General features: G+C 38.0%; 2 protein-coding genes across 2 annotated transcripts; both read right to left on the minus strand.

Annotated features, from left to right (window-relative positions):
• Nucleotides 1-266: 266 nt before the first annotated feature.
• Nucleotides 267-5,555, minus strand: tnip2 (TNFAIP3 interacting protein 2). Its single transcript, XM_017701459.2, has 6 exons — nucleotides 4,733-5,555; nucleotides 3,810-4,103; nucleotides 3,344-3,433; nucleotides 2,892-3,173; nucleotides 2,357-2,473; nucleotides 267-2,102 (listed from the first exon to the last, which is right to left on the minus strand). The coding sequence occupies exons 1-6, from the start codon at nucleotides 5,045-5,047 to the stop codon at nucleotides 1,857-1,859; spliced, it is 1,344 nt and encodes a 447-aa protein (XP_017556948.1). The 5' UTR covers nucleotides 5,048-5,555; the 3' UTR covers nucleotides 267-1,856.
• Nucleotides 5,556-11,566: 6,011 nt separating this feature from the next.
• scpp1 (secretory calcium-binding phosphoprotein 1) lies at nucleotides 11,567-17,288 on the minus strand. The gene is made up of 9 exons (XM_017701401.2): nucleotides 17,099-17,288; nucleotides 16,838-16,892; nucleotides 15,437-15,484; nucleotides 15,270-15,320; nucleotides 15,111-15,140; nucleotides 14,989-15,024; nucleotides 14,866-14,904; nucleotides 14,714-14,779; nucleotides 11,567-13,164 (listed from the first exon to the last, which is right to left on the minus strand). Exons 2-9 carry the CDS (start codon nucleotides 16,889-16,891, stop codon nucleotides 12,736-12,738), a joined length of 753 nt encoding a protein of 250 aa, XP_017556890.1. The 5' UTR covers nucleotide 16,892; nucleotides 17,099-17,288; the 3' UTR covers nucleotides 11,567-12,735.
• Between the last annotated feature and the right edge of the window lie 1,207 nt (nucleotides 17,289-18,495).

Below are 18,495 nucleotides of genomic sequence, written 5' to 3' on the forward strand. Positions count from 1 at the left end.
ACATAGCTCATAGCTAGAGCTATCACCACACATAAACACGGTACATAATATAAGGAAAAAGAGCACTAATCTAGCACTTCTGCTACGTCTTATCTCTGCATTGTGTTTCTAGGTATCCACACAGAGTCTTGGTTCTGGCAGTGTCATAGCTCAAGGATGGTTTGGACAACAAAGCACTTTTGTAAGTCTCTCTGGATCAGAGCATGTGCTAAAGGCTGTAACGGTAAATTTAAATATAAAGACAGTAACAAAATGATACACACATGTTCTGAAAATTCAAATATTTTATTAAAAAAATAAAACTTTAAATTTGTTTTCTACTTTTTTGTTGTTTTGGTTGTATGTCAGTTGATATGCTAGCTTCAAAACATGCTGAAGTCAGAGGCCATTTTGTCACACAGTCTGAGACTTGACGCTTTCATGTCTCATCTCACCAGGATGTAGGGAACTTCCTTTCTTACTTAAAACCAGAATGTTTTCTACTGTAGAGGCGACTGAATGGCAAGTACCTAACAGTCAAAAGAACCCTGTGAGACTGAGAGTGATAAAAGTTATATGGCAATACTACGACTTATTTGATGTAAGACAGATTTTTAGGGGTGTATATCAGATTACATGAGGTTATTAATAATAATACTGTAAGCCATGTTGCTGTATATTTCTTTCCTCTTCCAATGGAACTTAAATCAGGGGGTTTATGTGATAAGCCTTAAACAAATAATATAACTTACATAACACAACACAAAAATGAATACACAGAAACTGTACAATATTTAAAACATTAAAATTAGCACCATGACAAGGAAAATATGGATGTTTTACACTCTACCTTTATGAAAGCTTATGCATAATATTGCTTTTATTACTCATTTTGACAAAATAGAAATGTTAAAATAAGAAGAAAGTGCTATGAGTTCACAATTTAACAAACAAAACATGCTCATTGAGGTATATCAGGTGACCAATATGTGTGTGTCCATCTGACAAGTCATAAGCATTCATTTCTGGAAAAAAAAAACACTCGGATCAAATGAACACGTGGCAGAAAAAATCTGAATTTGAAACAGTTCTATGTGATCTCCATCTAATTCAGCAGGCCAGAATGCAAAAATTCAACAGTTAGCATTAAAAATAGAGCTCTTGATCACATACCAAGTAAAAATGGAATATTTTGCAATATATTATTAATATATTCTAAACTCTACACTGAATATATTGCAAAATAATGTAAATATATTACATTTTTGGTGTGAGATTCTTTCACTAGGTTTGTGCTGTGCAGGTATTTGGACCCTATGACCAGTGACCAAGTAATTCCTTGAATCAGGAATGCCCCATCTTAAGTCACAGAACATTTTTACTGGCTACGTGCCTGATGTCAAAAGCCAGTTCCTCTACACCAGTGGTTAAAACCAGTCCTCAGGGCCTCCAGTACACATTTTTGCTCTAAACCAGCTTCCAACACAACTGAAGCTATCAGGAACATACCTGGTTCAGTTGTGTTGGGGAGCTGAGTTAGAACAAAAACATAGACTGGTTGAGCTTGAGAACCACTGCTCTGATCTTTCCCAATCAGATTCCTGCGTCAGACTGAATCCCAAAAATAGCTGATGAACGTCAAATATGAGGATTTATTCCAATCTAGAGGCAAAGGTCAGCTATCTTTTAGAAAACCGTAACACCACTCAAGGCCACCAACAAGACTGCTGAATATCAATGTCTTCCAAGCTCTCCGGCCGTCACATGCAGACATACCTCGATCTTCAGGAAGGCCTCTGTTCAAACCTTCCGAACACTTCTGTAGTGCATTTTTGTCATCTTCTCTGAGTACCATGCAACAAAAGTCTATGCAGAGTTCACAGCTTGGCACATTCCTCCCAGTGGTTCATATATTCAGCCGTGTGTTTTTCATCGTACGTGGTCAGGCACCGCGGACACTGCAGCTCAGTGAGTCCCTGTGCTGGTGAATGACTGACCGTTCGTTTGGTACTTGACTCTGGAGGACTGTTCCTAAGTAATGGTTCTGCCGTTTCTGTTTGCTTGCGAGATGGTTTTTTCAAGCTGATGTGGAGCCGTCGTGTTGATTGGGCTTCTCGGGCATTCTGGGTTAAAAAAAAACCCAAGGCACAAATGTTATTTGTAAGCACACACAAATTTATGCCAGAGGAAAGAATAACAAAACACAGGTCTGAAATATGTGAAGTAAGAATGGGAAAAAGGTGAATGGTGTGAACATTACGCTATGCATATGTTAACTATGCTATGCATAATGTTTATGCACATAACCCCATATTTTTAAAACATGTTCTCGTCTTGTAATGTTTTGGTGCGTTCAAAAAGATGCTGACTGGCTTGCCTGTGTGTGAATTTGAAGCTGGAGGCGTCCCACTTCGTCTTGAAGGTCCAGGATTTTGCCCTGTGCCCTTTCTCTGTCTGCTCTCTCTGACTTGAAGTCTTCAATATAGGCCAGAACCTGGAAAAGAGCACAAAGATATGTTGACATGTCGACTCCCCTCAGCTTCAGTTAGACTGTAAACTGAAGAAAAGACAGAAAAAAAGATGGGCTCAAACCCTTTCAACTCTAAGGGTCCATATGTGGGCCTACACTTCAATTCCTCACACTTATAAAACCACAAATCTAACTCATTAATTTCATAAAAGTTTCTTAAATAACGTGAAATAGTCATTAAATAATGTCTTATGACTTATGACTGAATAACGAGACCAAAGTTAAAGGGGTTCCTCTCATTCCAGGCCAAGAGAAAAAAAGGTCTTATTGTTTTACAACAATAACAATCCTACTGACTAGAATCATTTATGAGTGTTCATCACTGCAGTAGTTGTGTTTGGTGTAATGATCAAAGCAAAATGATTGTTTCATTGTTATTGACCTGTTGCTCCAGCATCTGAATGCGCTCACGGTCCTTTAGTGCGCAGTCGTCTTTTTCTCGGCTCAGCCTCTCACATTCCAGGATCTTCTCCTCCAGCAGGCCATTCAGACGGCTGATTTCCTGCTGAAATAAAACTGTACTGCCAGTTGCTGCTGTGGCTGGACTCAGCGGGGACCCAGAGCTGGCCAGGCCGTTACACTCCTTCAGTTTCAGGCACAGCCCTTTCACGTACTCCTCTCGGCTCAAGTCATATTTCTGCCACTTTGAGTTCAGGTTTTCCACCTGAGGAGGAATCAGAAGCAGAGGACTAATGAAAGGAATGCACTTATTTTTGCGTATCTGAACATAGTATATGTACAGTATCATCTATTTATGCATTTCTCTGCAACAGCATTGCTTAGAGCTACTTTTGTCCATGAACACTTGTCATGAAGTCTAAAAGTGGGTCTTACATAAGCCACTCTCTTTTTGAGCTGCTGGTTCTCCTCCTGTAGTTTGTTGACCATGGTGCTCAGGTTAGCAGCCTCTGATGAATCAATCATCTGGTGAAAGGACAAAGAGGATTTGAGTATGTAAATTTCCCAAAATCTAACAAAAAACAAAAAAATGCCAAAGTGTCTCGCAACCTGTACTGAAATACATGTTGGCAGAACTGACCTAAGGTCAGTTCAATGGATTCTTTTCACACAAAGGTTCAAAACTGGACACTGGACACACTTAAAACAGTAATGCATTTAACTCATTTGATTCAAATACGTACATGAATAAAATATATATTATCTTTCCATTTACTTTTGACGGCTATTGTGTTGACACAATACACAGTATTCACAGGAAGTGATTCAATCATGCAAATTCCATGCTTTTTCAGTGTGTAGTCCATAGTCACTGTACCACATTTACTTGAGCATCACACACCTCATTGCTCTGTGCCTTGTGCTCAGTATTGGTTGCTCTGTTCTTCTCCTTCTCCAGCCTCCCTAGCAGGTCCTGGCAGATTCGGACAGTGGTCCCCAGCTGTGCTTTCAGCTGCCCTGCTTCTTCCGCCAGGGAGTTACAGAGAACATCCTTGGTGGCTTGAGCCCGGTCCCGTTCAGCCAGAATGGAGCGTAGATGCTGGATCTCTTGGTCCTTTTCATACTCAGGCCGCTGCCGGATGCTCTCCAGCTCCTGCTCCTTTTCTCTCAGCTTGTGCTGCAGCCCCTGGATCTCCTAAAGGAAGCAGGGCAGGATGAGCAGAGGATGAGCTTTCAACTACATTACCCATACTGCAAAGGGGCCGACAGCCTCTCAGGTGGGACTCTTGTCTTCCCCACAAGGCACAGTTTGCCCAAAGCATCAGTAGTATGATTTATAAATATTTAGTGAGCATTTGATCTTAGAATGATTTTTTTGTTATCTTTTTATATATTTTGGAAACATAATACAACAGCATTAGACGTCTTCAATTTCGTGTAAAAACAGAACTCTTATATGCAACCACAGAATATCGTTCTTAAAGTAGATGGAATGTTTAGGGTTTTTTGGCTTTTAAAAACTTAATGTAATAAAAAAAATGTAAATAACGTAACAAATTAGCACCGAAAGTGAGGAATATGTTACATAAAAGATCATAATAACAATTATTAAAACTACTGATTTAATAATTCATTATTATAATAGTATAGTGCTCTATAATACTTCCATAATAACCTAATATTTTCATATTTCTATAATACCTGTGTAAAATCCTGGAGTAAGCTGTAGTGATTATGTAGTATATTTACTCTAATATTAACACGGGAACACATTTATTATTCCTGTATTTACTTTTTTTTTTTTTTTAAACACATAATACTTACTCTTTTGCTGGAATCCAGTTTTTGGGCTGCGTCCATTTCAGTGTCTTTCAGTTTTTGCTTTAATTTACGAATTTCTTTACACAAGCTGTCCACCAGGGACTTGGACGGTCCAACGACGTAAGGGTCTTCTCCTTCGATGACACAATTTCTCTCGTATTTGGCCAACCGCCCCTTTAACTCAGCTATAATCCCATCTTTGGCGAAAATCTGCTGGCCTAAACTGGCGATCTCCTGTTGAGTTTCGTGATAGAACGTGTTGAGGGTCGAGCAGCTCCGCAGTTTGGTAACGTCGTCCTCCTGCTTAACGTGATCCATGGCCGTGTGTAGATGTGTCTGATAGAAAACGCCGATAAACTCGTAGGGCCTCGTAGGAACTTACTCCATAAATCTAAGAGATTTTGACTGCCGTGCTCTCAGGCTGATCTTCGTGGACTCACACATGTCTTGTAAGACAGAAGGTCAGAGTTTTCAATTTCGAAATTATGTTCGCCACTTGGGGATTTCCTGAGGGACTTCCCCTTCCCCATCTCGCCTAGCTCTTTTTTCTTTTCTTTTTTTCCTCGTACTCCACTTCAGTTCGGTGACAGCTCCCCTCAAAGCACTGAAATTGACTTCTTTTTTCGAATTTTCCGTTCCACCTTAAATGGTGCAGCATTTACACTCCTGCATCATTTAATATGGGACGGAAAATTCGAGTAAAAACCTGGCGAAAAACTTCAGCTTCGGACTTCTTTCTGCTTTGTGAGCGTTCGTCTTTTACGTTTAAACCACAGATACCTCGACTAATCTTGAGAATTTTCAGGCATTTTTCACTTTTTTTCGTCGATTTGCACTGCTGGCTAGAAGAGCTCACTGCGCCTGCGCAGAAATTTCCCAACTCTTCCTCTAAGTTTATGTGGGGGCTAGAGGCTGACATTAGCTGAGCTGGAGGATGGAAATGAGGGACACTTCGGAGATTAAGTCATCTGGAGCTCTGTCCACATGTGGAAACTAGTCACTGATTTCAGTTTATAGGGCAAATCCTGCTGTTTGAATGTGACTTCAGCATTTCAAAACTCTTATGTGCATCGGTTCACAAGTCCTGAGTGGGAACGGAAGGACTTGAAACTCCCTAGAAAAAAGTGCAATTCAAAACATTGCAGCCTTGGTCTATGTGGTTTTTGGGACACTTTGTTTACAACAGTTTTATTGTGTTCTTAAAGACAGCAGAAAGTGCTCAAAGGAACATTTTTCACTCTGTTACAAGCCAAAATGAGTGGGTTTGTTTCTTTTGCTCCAAAACAATGATTGCGTAAAATGAAGAAGATCTTAAATGTATGAATACAATATTAATTTATATGCTATAGCAGGCTGTTTCCAACAGAAAGCACTATAGTACCTTTATATAGTAATAAAGAATGAGTATTAGCACTAGAGTACTATAGTGTACCAAATTGACTCTAGAAAACACTAGTATGTTCTTTTATAAACAATACATATTATGAAGCAGTGTTAAGTAGGTGCTATCACCAATGACAAAGTTTGTACAAGTTTGAATGTACATTTGTATGACTTTACAATTCCTATTAAACCTGCATACAGTAAACCTACAGTAAACATCAGTAAACCCTGTTTGAATGCCAAGTGGGCGCAATTTACTACACTGTATTGCCTGATCAGTCTAGCACTGCAGGTATGTACAAGTATGTGTTCTAGCCATGAATAACAACATTTGAGTCTAGCCATTCATTTTTTCTGCGTTATTGCTCTAAACTTTCTGTCCACCGTCTTCTATTCATTATTAATCACCAAACTGTGCATTTATTGTAATTTCTTGACTGCTTAAACTCTAAAGGTCAGTTTTTTGGGGACGAATTAAGGCTTACCAGCACTCTGAATGGATATTCTCCAGTGAAAGAAGAAAGTAGTCAAGGGCTAGGCTTATTTTATGTCCAGGAAACTGACCTTCACGGTCCGTAAATGGGCCAACACTTAAATTTCTCACTCCTATAACTGCATAACCTACATATTGTTTTCATGGTAGACACCAACTAATTATTCATGTGCATATTATACACCAACAAATGCTGAATGTATTGTTATTTCTTAATGTGAATGATTAATCTTCATCTTCTCCCACATCTACCACATTTTTGAATCCATATCTGCCTAGAAATGGAATGAAAATTAGTCTAAATCCATGGTCCTCAACTTCAATCCTGGACCTCCACTGCACTGCAATTGTAAATTTTCCCTGCTCAACACATCTGTTGATTATCAAGGGTTGCAAGAGGTGTATTAAAGCAGAGAAGAACACAAGACTGTGCATTGCAGGGGGCTCCCAGGGCTAGAGCTGAGAACCATGGGTTTACATAATAGCCACATAATGCCTTTCATTATCTTGAATCACACAATGTCTAGACTGTAAATGACGATAGTGCTTACTTTAGCATCTGAAGATTGCCCTATAAAACAGTCATTTTAATTATACTGTAATTAGCAAACTTACAATGTCTGTGCCACAATTCTCCATATTAACAGAATCTTTTATGTCCTTGCCAGGCACAGCGGTAGATGAAGCTGCAGAAAGTCCCCCTGACGTTTGTGGTGTTTATGAGCTTTGCTACCATCTTGTGGTGCTCTGCAAAGGCATGCATTTAAGAAGGAAATATTTGTTTTTGACTGAGTCGCTTTTTATCTTTATATTGAAAATTATAGATGATTTACAAAAAAAGTATTACCTTGAACGCGCAATTTTTTTTTTCCTCAGTGGAATAAACCAAACCAAACAATAAAGCAAACCAAAGCTAACCTGGCTTGAATGTTAAGATCCTAAAAAAAACCTTTTGTTGTTTCTCACCATGCATTCTTGTGTGTTCTATTAGACTCACTCACTCCAGATTGTATGTATGATTAGAAGTGTAGGTGAAATATGTGGAAATGTTATTGATCTTGTGCAAATACTTGTATGCATCAGTTGTTTGCACGTGAGAACCATGTGAAAATCCCGTGAGACCATGGAGATGGTGGAGGAGGTGAGCTGTAGTTTTTTTGTCTTTTTTAAATTTTAAATGTGCTCTTAAAAATAAAAGTGCCAAAAGTACTCTAAGGAAAAAAACATAGCAGAAGAACCATATTTAGTTTGAGAACCTTTCAGTGAGTGCAAGATGTGCGAATGGGACGGGCCTTTTACAGGTTTAAAGAACATTAAGGCCGAAACATTAATTTGACATCTTCAGTAAAAACCCTATGAAAAATATTTCTGTTGTCAATTAGTGACGTCCAGCCCAGAGTGGGTTAACAACTTAGCCTGGAATGGGTAGCAGTTCACTCATACAGTTGTGCCTGTATGCATACCTAAGCATTTGGTGAAAGGAAAAGAACAATTATGACTAAAAGTTAAGAAGGATGCAAACTAGGGAGCACACAAGTAGTCACGTACAAATTATGCAAATCTGACTTAGCTATCAGTGGAAGTACATTGTTACCTTTGACCACCAGAAAAGAAAATGTGCTGGTGTTGATTGCGAAGCAGCAGAATGATCAGTAAACAGTCACTTTCTCTCCATGCTGGTGTCACTGGAATATATAATAAGGACTCTTGCAAGCCCTTATAATGTTTTGGTGTATCAATTTGTTATAAACTATTTTGTTAATAGAGCATTTGCTTGAAAAAATGCTATCTGCTTGTCCTGTAAACCTATTCACACATAGCTTGTATAGTAAACTCGCACTTTAAATGTTATAAAAAGCTAGCACATTGAATCAGTCATGTTAAACTGGGTCAAAGTGCTGCGGACATTAGTGCTTACACTCATCTAACGCTCACAAACTAACCCCTTGCTTATTAGCTGATGAGCTGAATCAAGTATGTTTGATGACTGCAGGGTTTTTTTAATTCATTGATTATTTATTAATTCACATGAATAATCGACTATCAAAATCTGCTTTTTGTTTGCAGCCCTAGTTCTATACCAGTTCAAGAATTTTCCCAGAAGTATATGTCTAAGATAAGAACCATTGAGGAACTTTTTTAGGCATGTACACTACTTCTGAAAAAGAGGAAGACATGAGAATTGATATATAGAGTTGTGAAGTGTTTGCTAATTTGAATGAAAATAAATGAGGACACTCAGTTGACTACCAATAACATCTCACAACAGACGTACAGACTAAAAGGTGTATTCTCATTATTTTGGATTTTTGAAAAAAAGTGTTCTTGCATTGGGACTTTCAATGTGAATGTTCTTCCCAAGAACACAAGCACATTCTTTAAATTCTTGGTACTGAGGAAAACGTGGTGCAAAAAAAAAAAAAGGAAAAAAAAGTGTCCCTATATAAATACCTTATAACCCTGACCCCTTAAAATCCCAGGCTTATTACATACTAAAGCTTATTATTCTGTAACTACAAAGACCTCAATGCAAACTGGTTGAGGTATTCTTAGGTTATATATGTGTATAATAAAACTTCAGGCCCGCTGGAGGGCCCTGGCCATTTAACGGCTCGAAATAAGACTTTGAAATTTTACATTTGAAAAAAATAACCATATAATTGTTATTGCCGGAGGTGGGAAGTACCTTGTTCCATTTACTCGTTTTCATGTACTTCAAGCTGTACTGTGAAAGCTTTAGAGAGCTTGGTGGAAATGAATCTGATAATTATGAGTGAGCTGAAAAGAGCATTCAAAGAGACCTCAAAACTCTACTGTTGTCTGTCATCATATCTCCGTCAGTATAATTTTGATTCTGCATTTGAGACCTATTGAGCCGGATCTTCTGAGTAATGTTACTACCTAAAGACTTATTACGTGATGGCTGTGCAACCAGAGTCCTTACTGAGCAGAGTTCGTATGTTCTCCTCATGTCTGTCTGAGTCTCCTCCCACAGTCCAAAGACATGGAGTCAGGTGAATTGGAGACTCTAAATTAATGCTAGGTGTAAATGTGTGTGTGAGTATATATGTCTGTCTGTCTGCCCTGGACTGGCGGCCTGTCCAGGGCGTAACCTGCCTTCCACCCAGTGAATACTGGGATAGGCTCCAGTGCCCCCTGCAGTGTACAAACTGTGTGTGTGTTGTGTGTATATATATATATATATATATATATATATATATATATATATATATATATATATATATATATATATATATATATATATATACATACACATACATACACACTCACCAGCCACTTTATTAGGTACACCTGTTCAGTTGCTTGTTAACACAAATATCTAATCAGCCAATCACATGGACGCATGTAGAGGTGGTCAAGACAATTTGATGAAGTGCAAACAGAGCATGAGAATGGGAAGGAAATGTGATTTAAGTGACTTTGAACATTGCACGGTTGTTGGTGCCAGATGGGCTGGTCAGAGTATTTATGTATATATATATATATATATATATATATATATATATATATATATATATATATATATGTGTATGTGTATGTGTGTGTGTGTGTGTGTGTGTGTGTAAGAAGCACTGCTGTATCTGATCTACTCAGACCAGTGCAACACACGCTAACACACAACCACCACATCAGTGTTACTGCAGTGCTAAGAATGATCCTCCACCCAAATAGTACCTGTTCTGTGAGGGACCATGGGGCTCCTGACCACTGAAGAACAGAGTAAAAGGGGGCTATAAAATATGCAGAAAAACAGATAAACATATAGTAAGTGGTGCTGACAAAATGGACAATGAGCGTAGAAACAAGGAGGTGGTCATAATGTTATGCCTGAATGGTGAATGGCAGTATACCAACTGAGGGTTTATTTTTATCCATGTTATCATTGTGCATCTTGTTTTCTGTTCAGCATTTAAAATAAAAAAAAAATAATTGTTCGTAGTGGTGGTACTAGGTACCAGATGTCTAAAATGTTCATTGTTTCAAAGCTACATGAAATGATAATGACTGCACTGCCTGATGCCTGAAACATTATTTTACCTTAGTTCTGATATAAGCTTTTGGTCTTTTTGGAATCCATTCATTCTGGGCAAAGTAGTCCCCAGAGAAAACCTTTCTGACTTTCCACTATTTTTCTTTTACCAACATTACGTCTAAAAACTAGACACATCTAGGGTCACTGGTCATGTTGCATAGCAAATAAAATGGCTATATTTGTGATGTGGACACTGTGACCCCTGGTTCCTATCACCACCAATATAAAGAAATCTGAGTTGCTAAGTTTCTCCACAATGAATCATTTCAAATTATGCCACTCTGACTGACTTTGCATCTGATTCATTACATTATGCTGACATTATGAAATTTCAGTGGAATTCACCAGGCCTTGGTCCCTTTGGTACTTCAGTTTTTGGAAAGGTATTTTCACTTTAACTGCAGTCATTATTTCCAAGAAGTAACCATACTTTCACTTACCTTTCCTGGGGTTTACTCTACTCACCTCTGGTTATGTGTCAGTCAGGTTGGGACTCTAATAGTAGAAGTACATTATTAAGTTATCTAAGTCATGGGTGGACAATTTGTATATGTTGCAATAAGCGGGGTTTATTACTTATTATAAATGTGTCAAGACATAACAGAACTTACTGAGCAAGCCACACTCAAGCGAAGACATTTTGCAGGTCAGTCGAGCTTAAGTGGTAATGACTGTTTTAAATAAAGACCTAGTCTGAGGTGGAATAAAGAATTTAAAGGATTACCGCCAAGGAATCTATCATTTTAGGATCATAATTGTGCTTACCTTTGCAGAGGTAAGAGTGAAACCACATAATTTACCACATCCTTTCATCAGCATGGAGAACGAATGCAGAACAGAAATAGAGAAGGCAAACAGATCATGGCAGTGCTGGACAAAGTGGAGGCAAAGACACACAGCTTGTTTGTATCAATGTTTATTTGGTGACATCAGAATCATTAGCCATGTGATGCCAGAGTTGTTTTTGTTAAAAATAAACAGTGATATTCTGTAAATAATAAATACTGTGCAATTTCAACAACAGTTAACACTGCAATTGAGGTATGGTAGCCAAGTTCCAGTAATGAAAATGACATGTAAAGTTACACATTTAAACTAAAATACACTAAAAATAAATAGCTGTAATGTATTCCAGCAACAAAAAAAATACACTGTTTCAATACATTTGAAACTTGAGAAACCCTTGAGATATCGTTCATAACTACATTCAGATGTAATAGCTAAAATGAAAAGAATGGTACCATGAGATGCATGATCAGAAAGAATTAAGGGCTGGTGATTGTACCAACTCTTCTTCTTACATGCCAGTGTATGGCATATTATATTATAGTATTAATAATGAGCAAGTCCAAAGTAATGGAAACTTGCTGAAAGTGTGAAAAGCCCATGAGCAGATTCAAGGCTGCATTATGTGTATTATGTAGGCCTGTAGTTTGTGTATACAGTATGCCCTTAATTAGATGCAGAGGTGTATAGAACAAAAAACAGTTCCCAGAGGAAGTTGCTATGCTCTCAAGTAAGCTACAAATGCCTAATCTGTAATAAATGTAACATGTATTAATCCAAAATAAACTGTCTACTACATGTCATTCGTCAGTGCCACAAGCTGTATTTGTGTTTAATAGGTCTACCATCCTTTAAAGAGGAATTCCACCAATTTTTTCCCCAAATTGGTACTATTTAAAAAAAATGTTAAGATATAAAGACAATCATTCAGAATGGTGCTGATATGGGTGAGAACTGCTTACACTTGTGGTCATGGGAACCAGATGTCTGAATGCCTCTAAATGTTCTCTCAAGGAAAGCTTTTAAATTTTAGCGCTATTTTGCTATCACTAACATTACATACTGGTTCCTAGGGTATGTTGTTCTGCAATACGCTATTTCACACCAAATCCTAAATGACTTTGTTTACCTTTCCACAATTCCTTTATGCAGAAATGTGGACTAGAAAAGTGGTGGAATTCCGCTTTAACTGCCTCTTATTCATTTAATTATCCTGTTAATATCTCTCAGCAGGGATTTCCAAACTGTATTTTGTCTGTTAATCATATCTTCTTAAAAGGTTACATTTGGTCATCTCTTAAAGAGAACCTCATGGTCATTGTTATCGGGCGTACGGAAGCCGTTCAGCGGTTCACTGGCTCCATCGTCTCCGATGTCGTGGAAGTCGTATTCATCGCTGTCGCACTCATCGCTGTCGGCCTCAGACGGGCACTCTTTCGAGCGGCTCTCTGTGCTTTCCCTGCTCTCTGTGCTGTGGCTGGACTCTCGGCTCTCGTTGCTGCTACTGCTGTTGCTGCTTCTGCTCTCACTGGTCTCGTTGCTGTCCACCACAGCCCTGCTGTCTTTGCTGCTGGACTCTGTGCTGCTGCTGCTGCTGCTGCTGCTGTGGGTTTGCTGCTCCTGACTCTCTGTAGATTCACTGCTGTTAGAGGAGAGGTCCTCTGTCGTGTCTTTGTCCTCCTCGCTGAGCACTTTGACGTTGATGAGATGAATCCAGCTCTGCAAGGAGGAAGACTGTGAATTGCCTCTGTGGGATCTTTGCTAAAGTCACCACGCAACGCAGTTTACCCCGCCAGTTAACAGTTAGCATCATGCAGACTGCCTCAGTCCATGTTGAGTTGTTTAGAAATTTAATGAGGTGTCAGGCACTGTAAGAGATATTATTATCTGTAAAATGAACAAAAGTCTGACTGAAAACTATAGTGTCTTGAATAGACAGGTGTTTAGGGAAAATTTAGGCCTCAAGAAGGCTACAGTTTTTAGCTAATGTTATCCCAGTTAGCTAGCAGGGAACATTCCCACAACTTTGACTAAGGTTACCTTCAAGTTATAATAATAACTTATATAATAAAGAGAAAACATTTTAATCTGATGTTCAAAGAAAGTTTTAAGGATGATTATCATTTCATATTATGTTCCCATAAGGTTAAGTGTTAACTGAAACGTGAAGTTTAACCTGAACATTCAGAGGATGTTTTAGTGGATGTTGCCAGGGCCACAGATTATTTTACATGATGACGGTTTTAAAGAACGCTATCCTCTCTTTAAGAAAGGGAGGATATGCTGCAAACTTTAATAGAACATGTATATAATATTCTCAGAATTTTGTTAGTATAAAAATATTTCTAGCTGGGATATCAGTTGCAATGCCGGATGCCAGAGAGGGTAACAAGGAGAAATGGGAGAATTCCCGGTGGGCTGGTATGATTTTGGTCCAGTTAATATAGAAATTTACACATTTAAGCCAAAGAACACTTGGACAAACTATACATTTTACATCTAAGTGTCTGTAATGATTTAGGGGGTTAAACCAGCTGCCCCACTTTAGGTTTTTTAAGAATAAAGTTGTTTATTCTCATTTCCTATTGCACCTTGAATGTTGGAACAGAAATTGAAAAAATATGCTAACAGCTCATTTTACAGCCCTGAGAGGTCAAATTCAAATTCAGTGCAACGATGTGAGTCTGTTTCTGTAATTTGAATGTATTGAGTGTATTTCGTCACTCTGTCAACGTCCAGATATAATATTTGTGTGATTTTATGTGCCAAAAAGTGGTCATAATTTATTTGTACATGACCATTTTCAAACCTCTTTATCCTTTAGAATTAAACCGGCTGTTTTGTTACTGTACCTTTAGGACTGATATATGTATTAGCTCTTTTCTGATTGGCTATCCTGTATTGCCTCATCCAAAAAGCCAGGAGAAACACTCATTAGAACCTCAGTATGAATGGGTGGAGCTAAATTGAACAGTTGGATGTGTTATAATTAAATAATGAATTTAAAACCTTTTTGTAGGTTAGATTTTATATATGCACCAGCACCATATTGACTGGGTAGGGAATAATTGTTTTTGAGACTCAGTGATGTTTACATATTACTTCAAAACCCCTGCAAATTGCAAACAAACAAACCAAAAAATAATTGGGCAGATGTGTCAATAAAAAGACTAGAGTTTGTGAGTTTGACCTCGTTCCGAAACCCCACATTCACCCCCATGTTTGAAGGATTATGTCAGTATATATTTTGCTGCTTAATGTTGCCTACCTTGCGCATGTTCTCCAGGCTGCCTTGGCTGTCATCTGTGGTCATTCCTGTCTCACCTGTGCCAAACTGGGTCAACATGAGATCTAATGAGAGCCTATCACTTTTAACCAGCTTTAAATCAGTTTCTACCTAACAGAGTAAAGACAACTTACCCGAGCTTCCAGGGAGTGACTCCGGCTCATGTCTGAAGTCTACGGAAGAGGAAACAAATGATTGTTTATTGTTGAAATTATTGCTTCTCTGGCTATTAGATGATGCTTAGTGCTTAAGCTTACCTGATCATCGGATGCAGACTCCAGCGATTCTGACGTCTGTGAAGAAATGCTCAAAATTAATTGTATGTTAAAGACCTTGGACTTTAATATCTGTGTCAGAGTCATCATATAATTGCACTTACATTGTTCTCAGAAGTATTTTCCGGTGAGCTCTGAGTAACAAAAAGGATGAAATATAATTATCTAGTTGTATAATTGTTTATTTCTGTTTCAATATAAATATATACAAATGTCTTGCACTGTTGTTTTGCAACTGAGCTTGTGTCAGAATATTCCCTTACGTTGTGTTCTGATGTATCGCTTTCTTCAGAGGATTCAGACACTGATGAGGTCTGCGGCACAGCCAATAACACTTGTTAATACACTTGTGAAAATAAGGTACTTATAAAATATTATTAATGGGTTAACATATTCATCAATATGTGATATATTAATTGGGATCACTCACAGAGTTGGATGCATGTTCCATCATCTCAGTGGTCACTTTGTATAAGATCTGTCCAAAGCAAGTAGAAAAACATTTTTTGATCATCTTTCTTAAAATGTATAATTTGTATTAACCTCTTGAACCCTGTAGGTCTGTATGAGAGGTCCTCACTCTAATAACTACATGACTTATGACGTATATTAATTTCAGAGTAGTAATCACAGTAATGGTTCATAGTGCACTCTCCAAAATAAGGGTGCCAGTGGGGTTCGTTGGAGCGATGCCATAGAAGAACCACTGTTAGTTCCCTAAAGAACTTTGAGATGTAACCTCATATAATGTAAAGGTTCTATACTAAATAAAGGACCTTTAAGAACTATACATTATGTGGAGGTCTTTGAACTTCAAAGTGGTTCTTTATACTGAAAAGGTTCTATAGGGAACCAGAATTGGTTCTTCTATGGCATTACCCATGGCACCTTTATGTTTAATAGGATTAACACCTAAACTAACCCCTTTTGTGGGAAATGGGAATTACACTGATTTTAACAACTGTCTTCATCATTAAATATTTAAGATGTAAGTGAAGTCCTTCATAGTGGTTTGATGTGGAATCCTCAGTTCTAGAGTAGCTTGGTAAGTCAGAATAGTTCAGAGGGATAGTGATAGGAACCAGACAGTGACATTATTTAAATGCTTCTAAAAGTTCCTTCAGATAAAGTTATTACATGAAATGGTTGTGTATTTGCTGCTTGATATCTGTGACATTGTTTTATGGTATCTTTTGTTCCTATCATCATGACTGTAAAGAAATCAGAATAGGTAATCTTCTCTACAGTGCACCATTTCACATTAAACCACTCTGAATGTCTGTGTTTACATCCCAGTTACTAAATTAAAATGAGAAATTGTTTAAATTACATTTTAAATAGCCACAGGCAAGTCCAACTTATATAAGTTAAGTGACACTTTTTAAATCCCACAAACAGGGAAATTCCACCTTCGCATTTAACCCATACCTGAAGTGAAACACCACATACACACTAGTGAATACACACACTAGGGGGCAGTGAGCACACTTGCCCGGAGTGGTGGGCCGCCCTATCCACGGCACCTGGGGAGCAATTGGGGGTTAGGTGTCTTGCTCAAGGACACCTCAGTCATGGACTGTCGGCGCTGTCTGTGCTGGGGATCAAACCAGCAAGCCACAGGGCCAGTTCCCTAACCTCCAGCCCACGACTGCCCCAATTTCTATAACCAAAGAATAAGACAGTTTCTATTGAAATCTATGTAGTGACTTAGTAATAAGCCTTATAATCTAAGAAGCATGGAATTTAAAGGGGTTAATAACTGGACTACGGCTAAGGGATTGTCATATTTTATTTATTTAATTATTTCTAATTGAAAGACTTAGGCACTTACGGGATTAGCACTGGTTGTTCCCAGCAGGCAGAGAATTACAATGGCAAACTTCATTCTGCAACACAGAGTAACCACATTAAGCTGTTTACCATATATAACAATAAACCTGTTTCACAGCTTATACTGTATTTGAATAAGGTATAATACATTTGTCAAACGTGGAAAGCACTTGTCCACAGCCCAAACTGAATTGTTTCAAAGGCAGTTAAACAGCTCACATTAATGATTATGTGGTAAAAGATGCTAATATTAGTGTCTTACCTTTGTTCTCTTGCAGTTGTAGCTAGTAAATCCAGTTAGATGGGCAGCAGTGCGGCAGTGATGCTGCTGGAATGAAAGTGCAGATTAAATGCTGTGGTGCGCTGGAGGAGCCACTATTTATCTCCCAGCCTCTTCATAAAGGTGAGAACATCACTTCCTTCTTGCCAGCTCAGCTTTACCACAACTGCTGTGTGGGCACACACATACACAGACATACACAAACACACAGAATACTGTACACACTCTCTACCCCTCCTCTTCCTCTTCTGTATGTCTATTTTAAGGTGGTAAACTATAGGGTGTCTGGGCTATGCAAACTGAGCATGCCCATAGTCACATCCCACACATGGCAGGAAGTGCATAATGAGAGCATAGCAACTTCCTGTGGGAACTGTTTTTTTTCTATACACCTCTGCATCTAATTAAGGGCATACTGTATACACAAACTACAGGCCTACATAATACACATAATGCAGCCTTGAATGATTCATCCACTGAAGTCATGGAAACCAACCACTGTGCTCCGCTTCTGCAAATTTTGGCATTTTATTTTAAACATTCCTATGTTATAATTATGAAAATATGCAGAAGCAATAGGCCTTACATAACACACAGACAGTAGGCCTATATGTCAGGCACAGAATGAGTTTACTTGATTAACATCATTTCCACATGAACATGGCTAAGAAAACTATTTTTGTTGATGTAATATTTATTTGGGTGAGGAAAAAAATACAAAGTGCTCTTGAAAGGTGTTTGGGCCTCCATGAGCTCCCAGCTGGAATGTTTTGGTTTGAACAGTCTGATCCTGTTCTCAGTTACCAGAGGAACAGTTCCTCTATACATTTTGTGCTAATTGAATTGAATATTATTAATAATGTGTTGGAGCACAATTTTTAACCTATTCGCACTGTAAAAAGGATTCAATGTTTTATCTTGAAAAAGTAGTAACCTGGTTGCCTTTAATATTTGAGTTCACTGCATATCAAATATTCTTAACTCTCTTAACTTAACATTCGATGAACTCAACATTTCGAGTTTTAAAGTAACTTATTTAAGTACATATTTAAGTTAAAACATTGACTCATTTTTACACTGTACTGATGTCTTTTCTATAGATCTAAATGCAGATGTTGCTTTAGTCACTATTCCTGTTTAGAACTTTCCAGTTGAGCAGTCTTTATGACTGAAGCTCTCGCCACCTTTATATCTCCATAAGAGCTCCAAATTTGACTTAAATAAAGTTTCAACTATTTTTACAAAGGGGTATGAATCATTATATGAAATTAGTTCAAAGTTGAAAACACATTTTGGGCTTTTAACTAACTTTTACTGACTTGGACTAAAATTTTAAGCTTTAAATGAACCTATACCCTAATCATAATTATTTTATTAAA

This window comes from Pygocentrus nattereri, chromosome 5 (assembly GCF_015220715.1).
Source record: "Pygocentrus nattereri isolate fPygNat1 chromosome 5, fPygNat1.pri, whole genome shotgun sequence".
NCBI lineage: Eukaryota > Metazoa > Chordata > Actinopteri > Characiformes > Serrasalmidae > Pygocentrus > Pygocentrus nattereri.

Coding starts and splice junctions, on each gene's coding strand:
- tnip2 (XM_017701459.2), bottom strand. CDS start 5,047: ATGGATCACGTTAAGCAGGAGGACGACGTTACCAAACTGCGGAGCTGC. Junction 2,474..2,891: donor TTCAGATGCTGGAGCAACAG/GTCAATAACAAT, acceptor GCTCTTTTCCAG/GTTCTGGCCTATATTGAAGA. Junction 2,103..2,356: donor AGCTTCAAATTCACACACAG/GCAAGCCAGTCA, acceptor TTTTTAACCCAG/AATGCCCGAGAAGCCCAATC.
- scpp1 (XM_017701401.2), bottom strand. CDS start 16,891: ATGAAGTTTGCCATTGTAATTCTCTGCCTGCTGGGAACAACCAGTGCT. Junction 14,780..14,865: donor GTCACTCCCTGGAAGCTCGG/GTAAGTTGTCTT, acceptor ATGTTGACCCAG/TTTGGCACAGGTGAGACAGG. Junction 13,165..14,713: donor GCCTGGAGAACATGCGCAAG/GTAGGCAACATT, acceptor TCCTCCTTGCAG/AGCTGGATTCATCTCATCAA.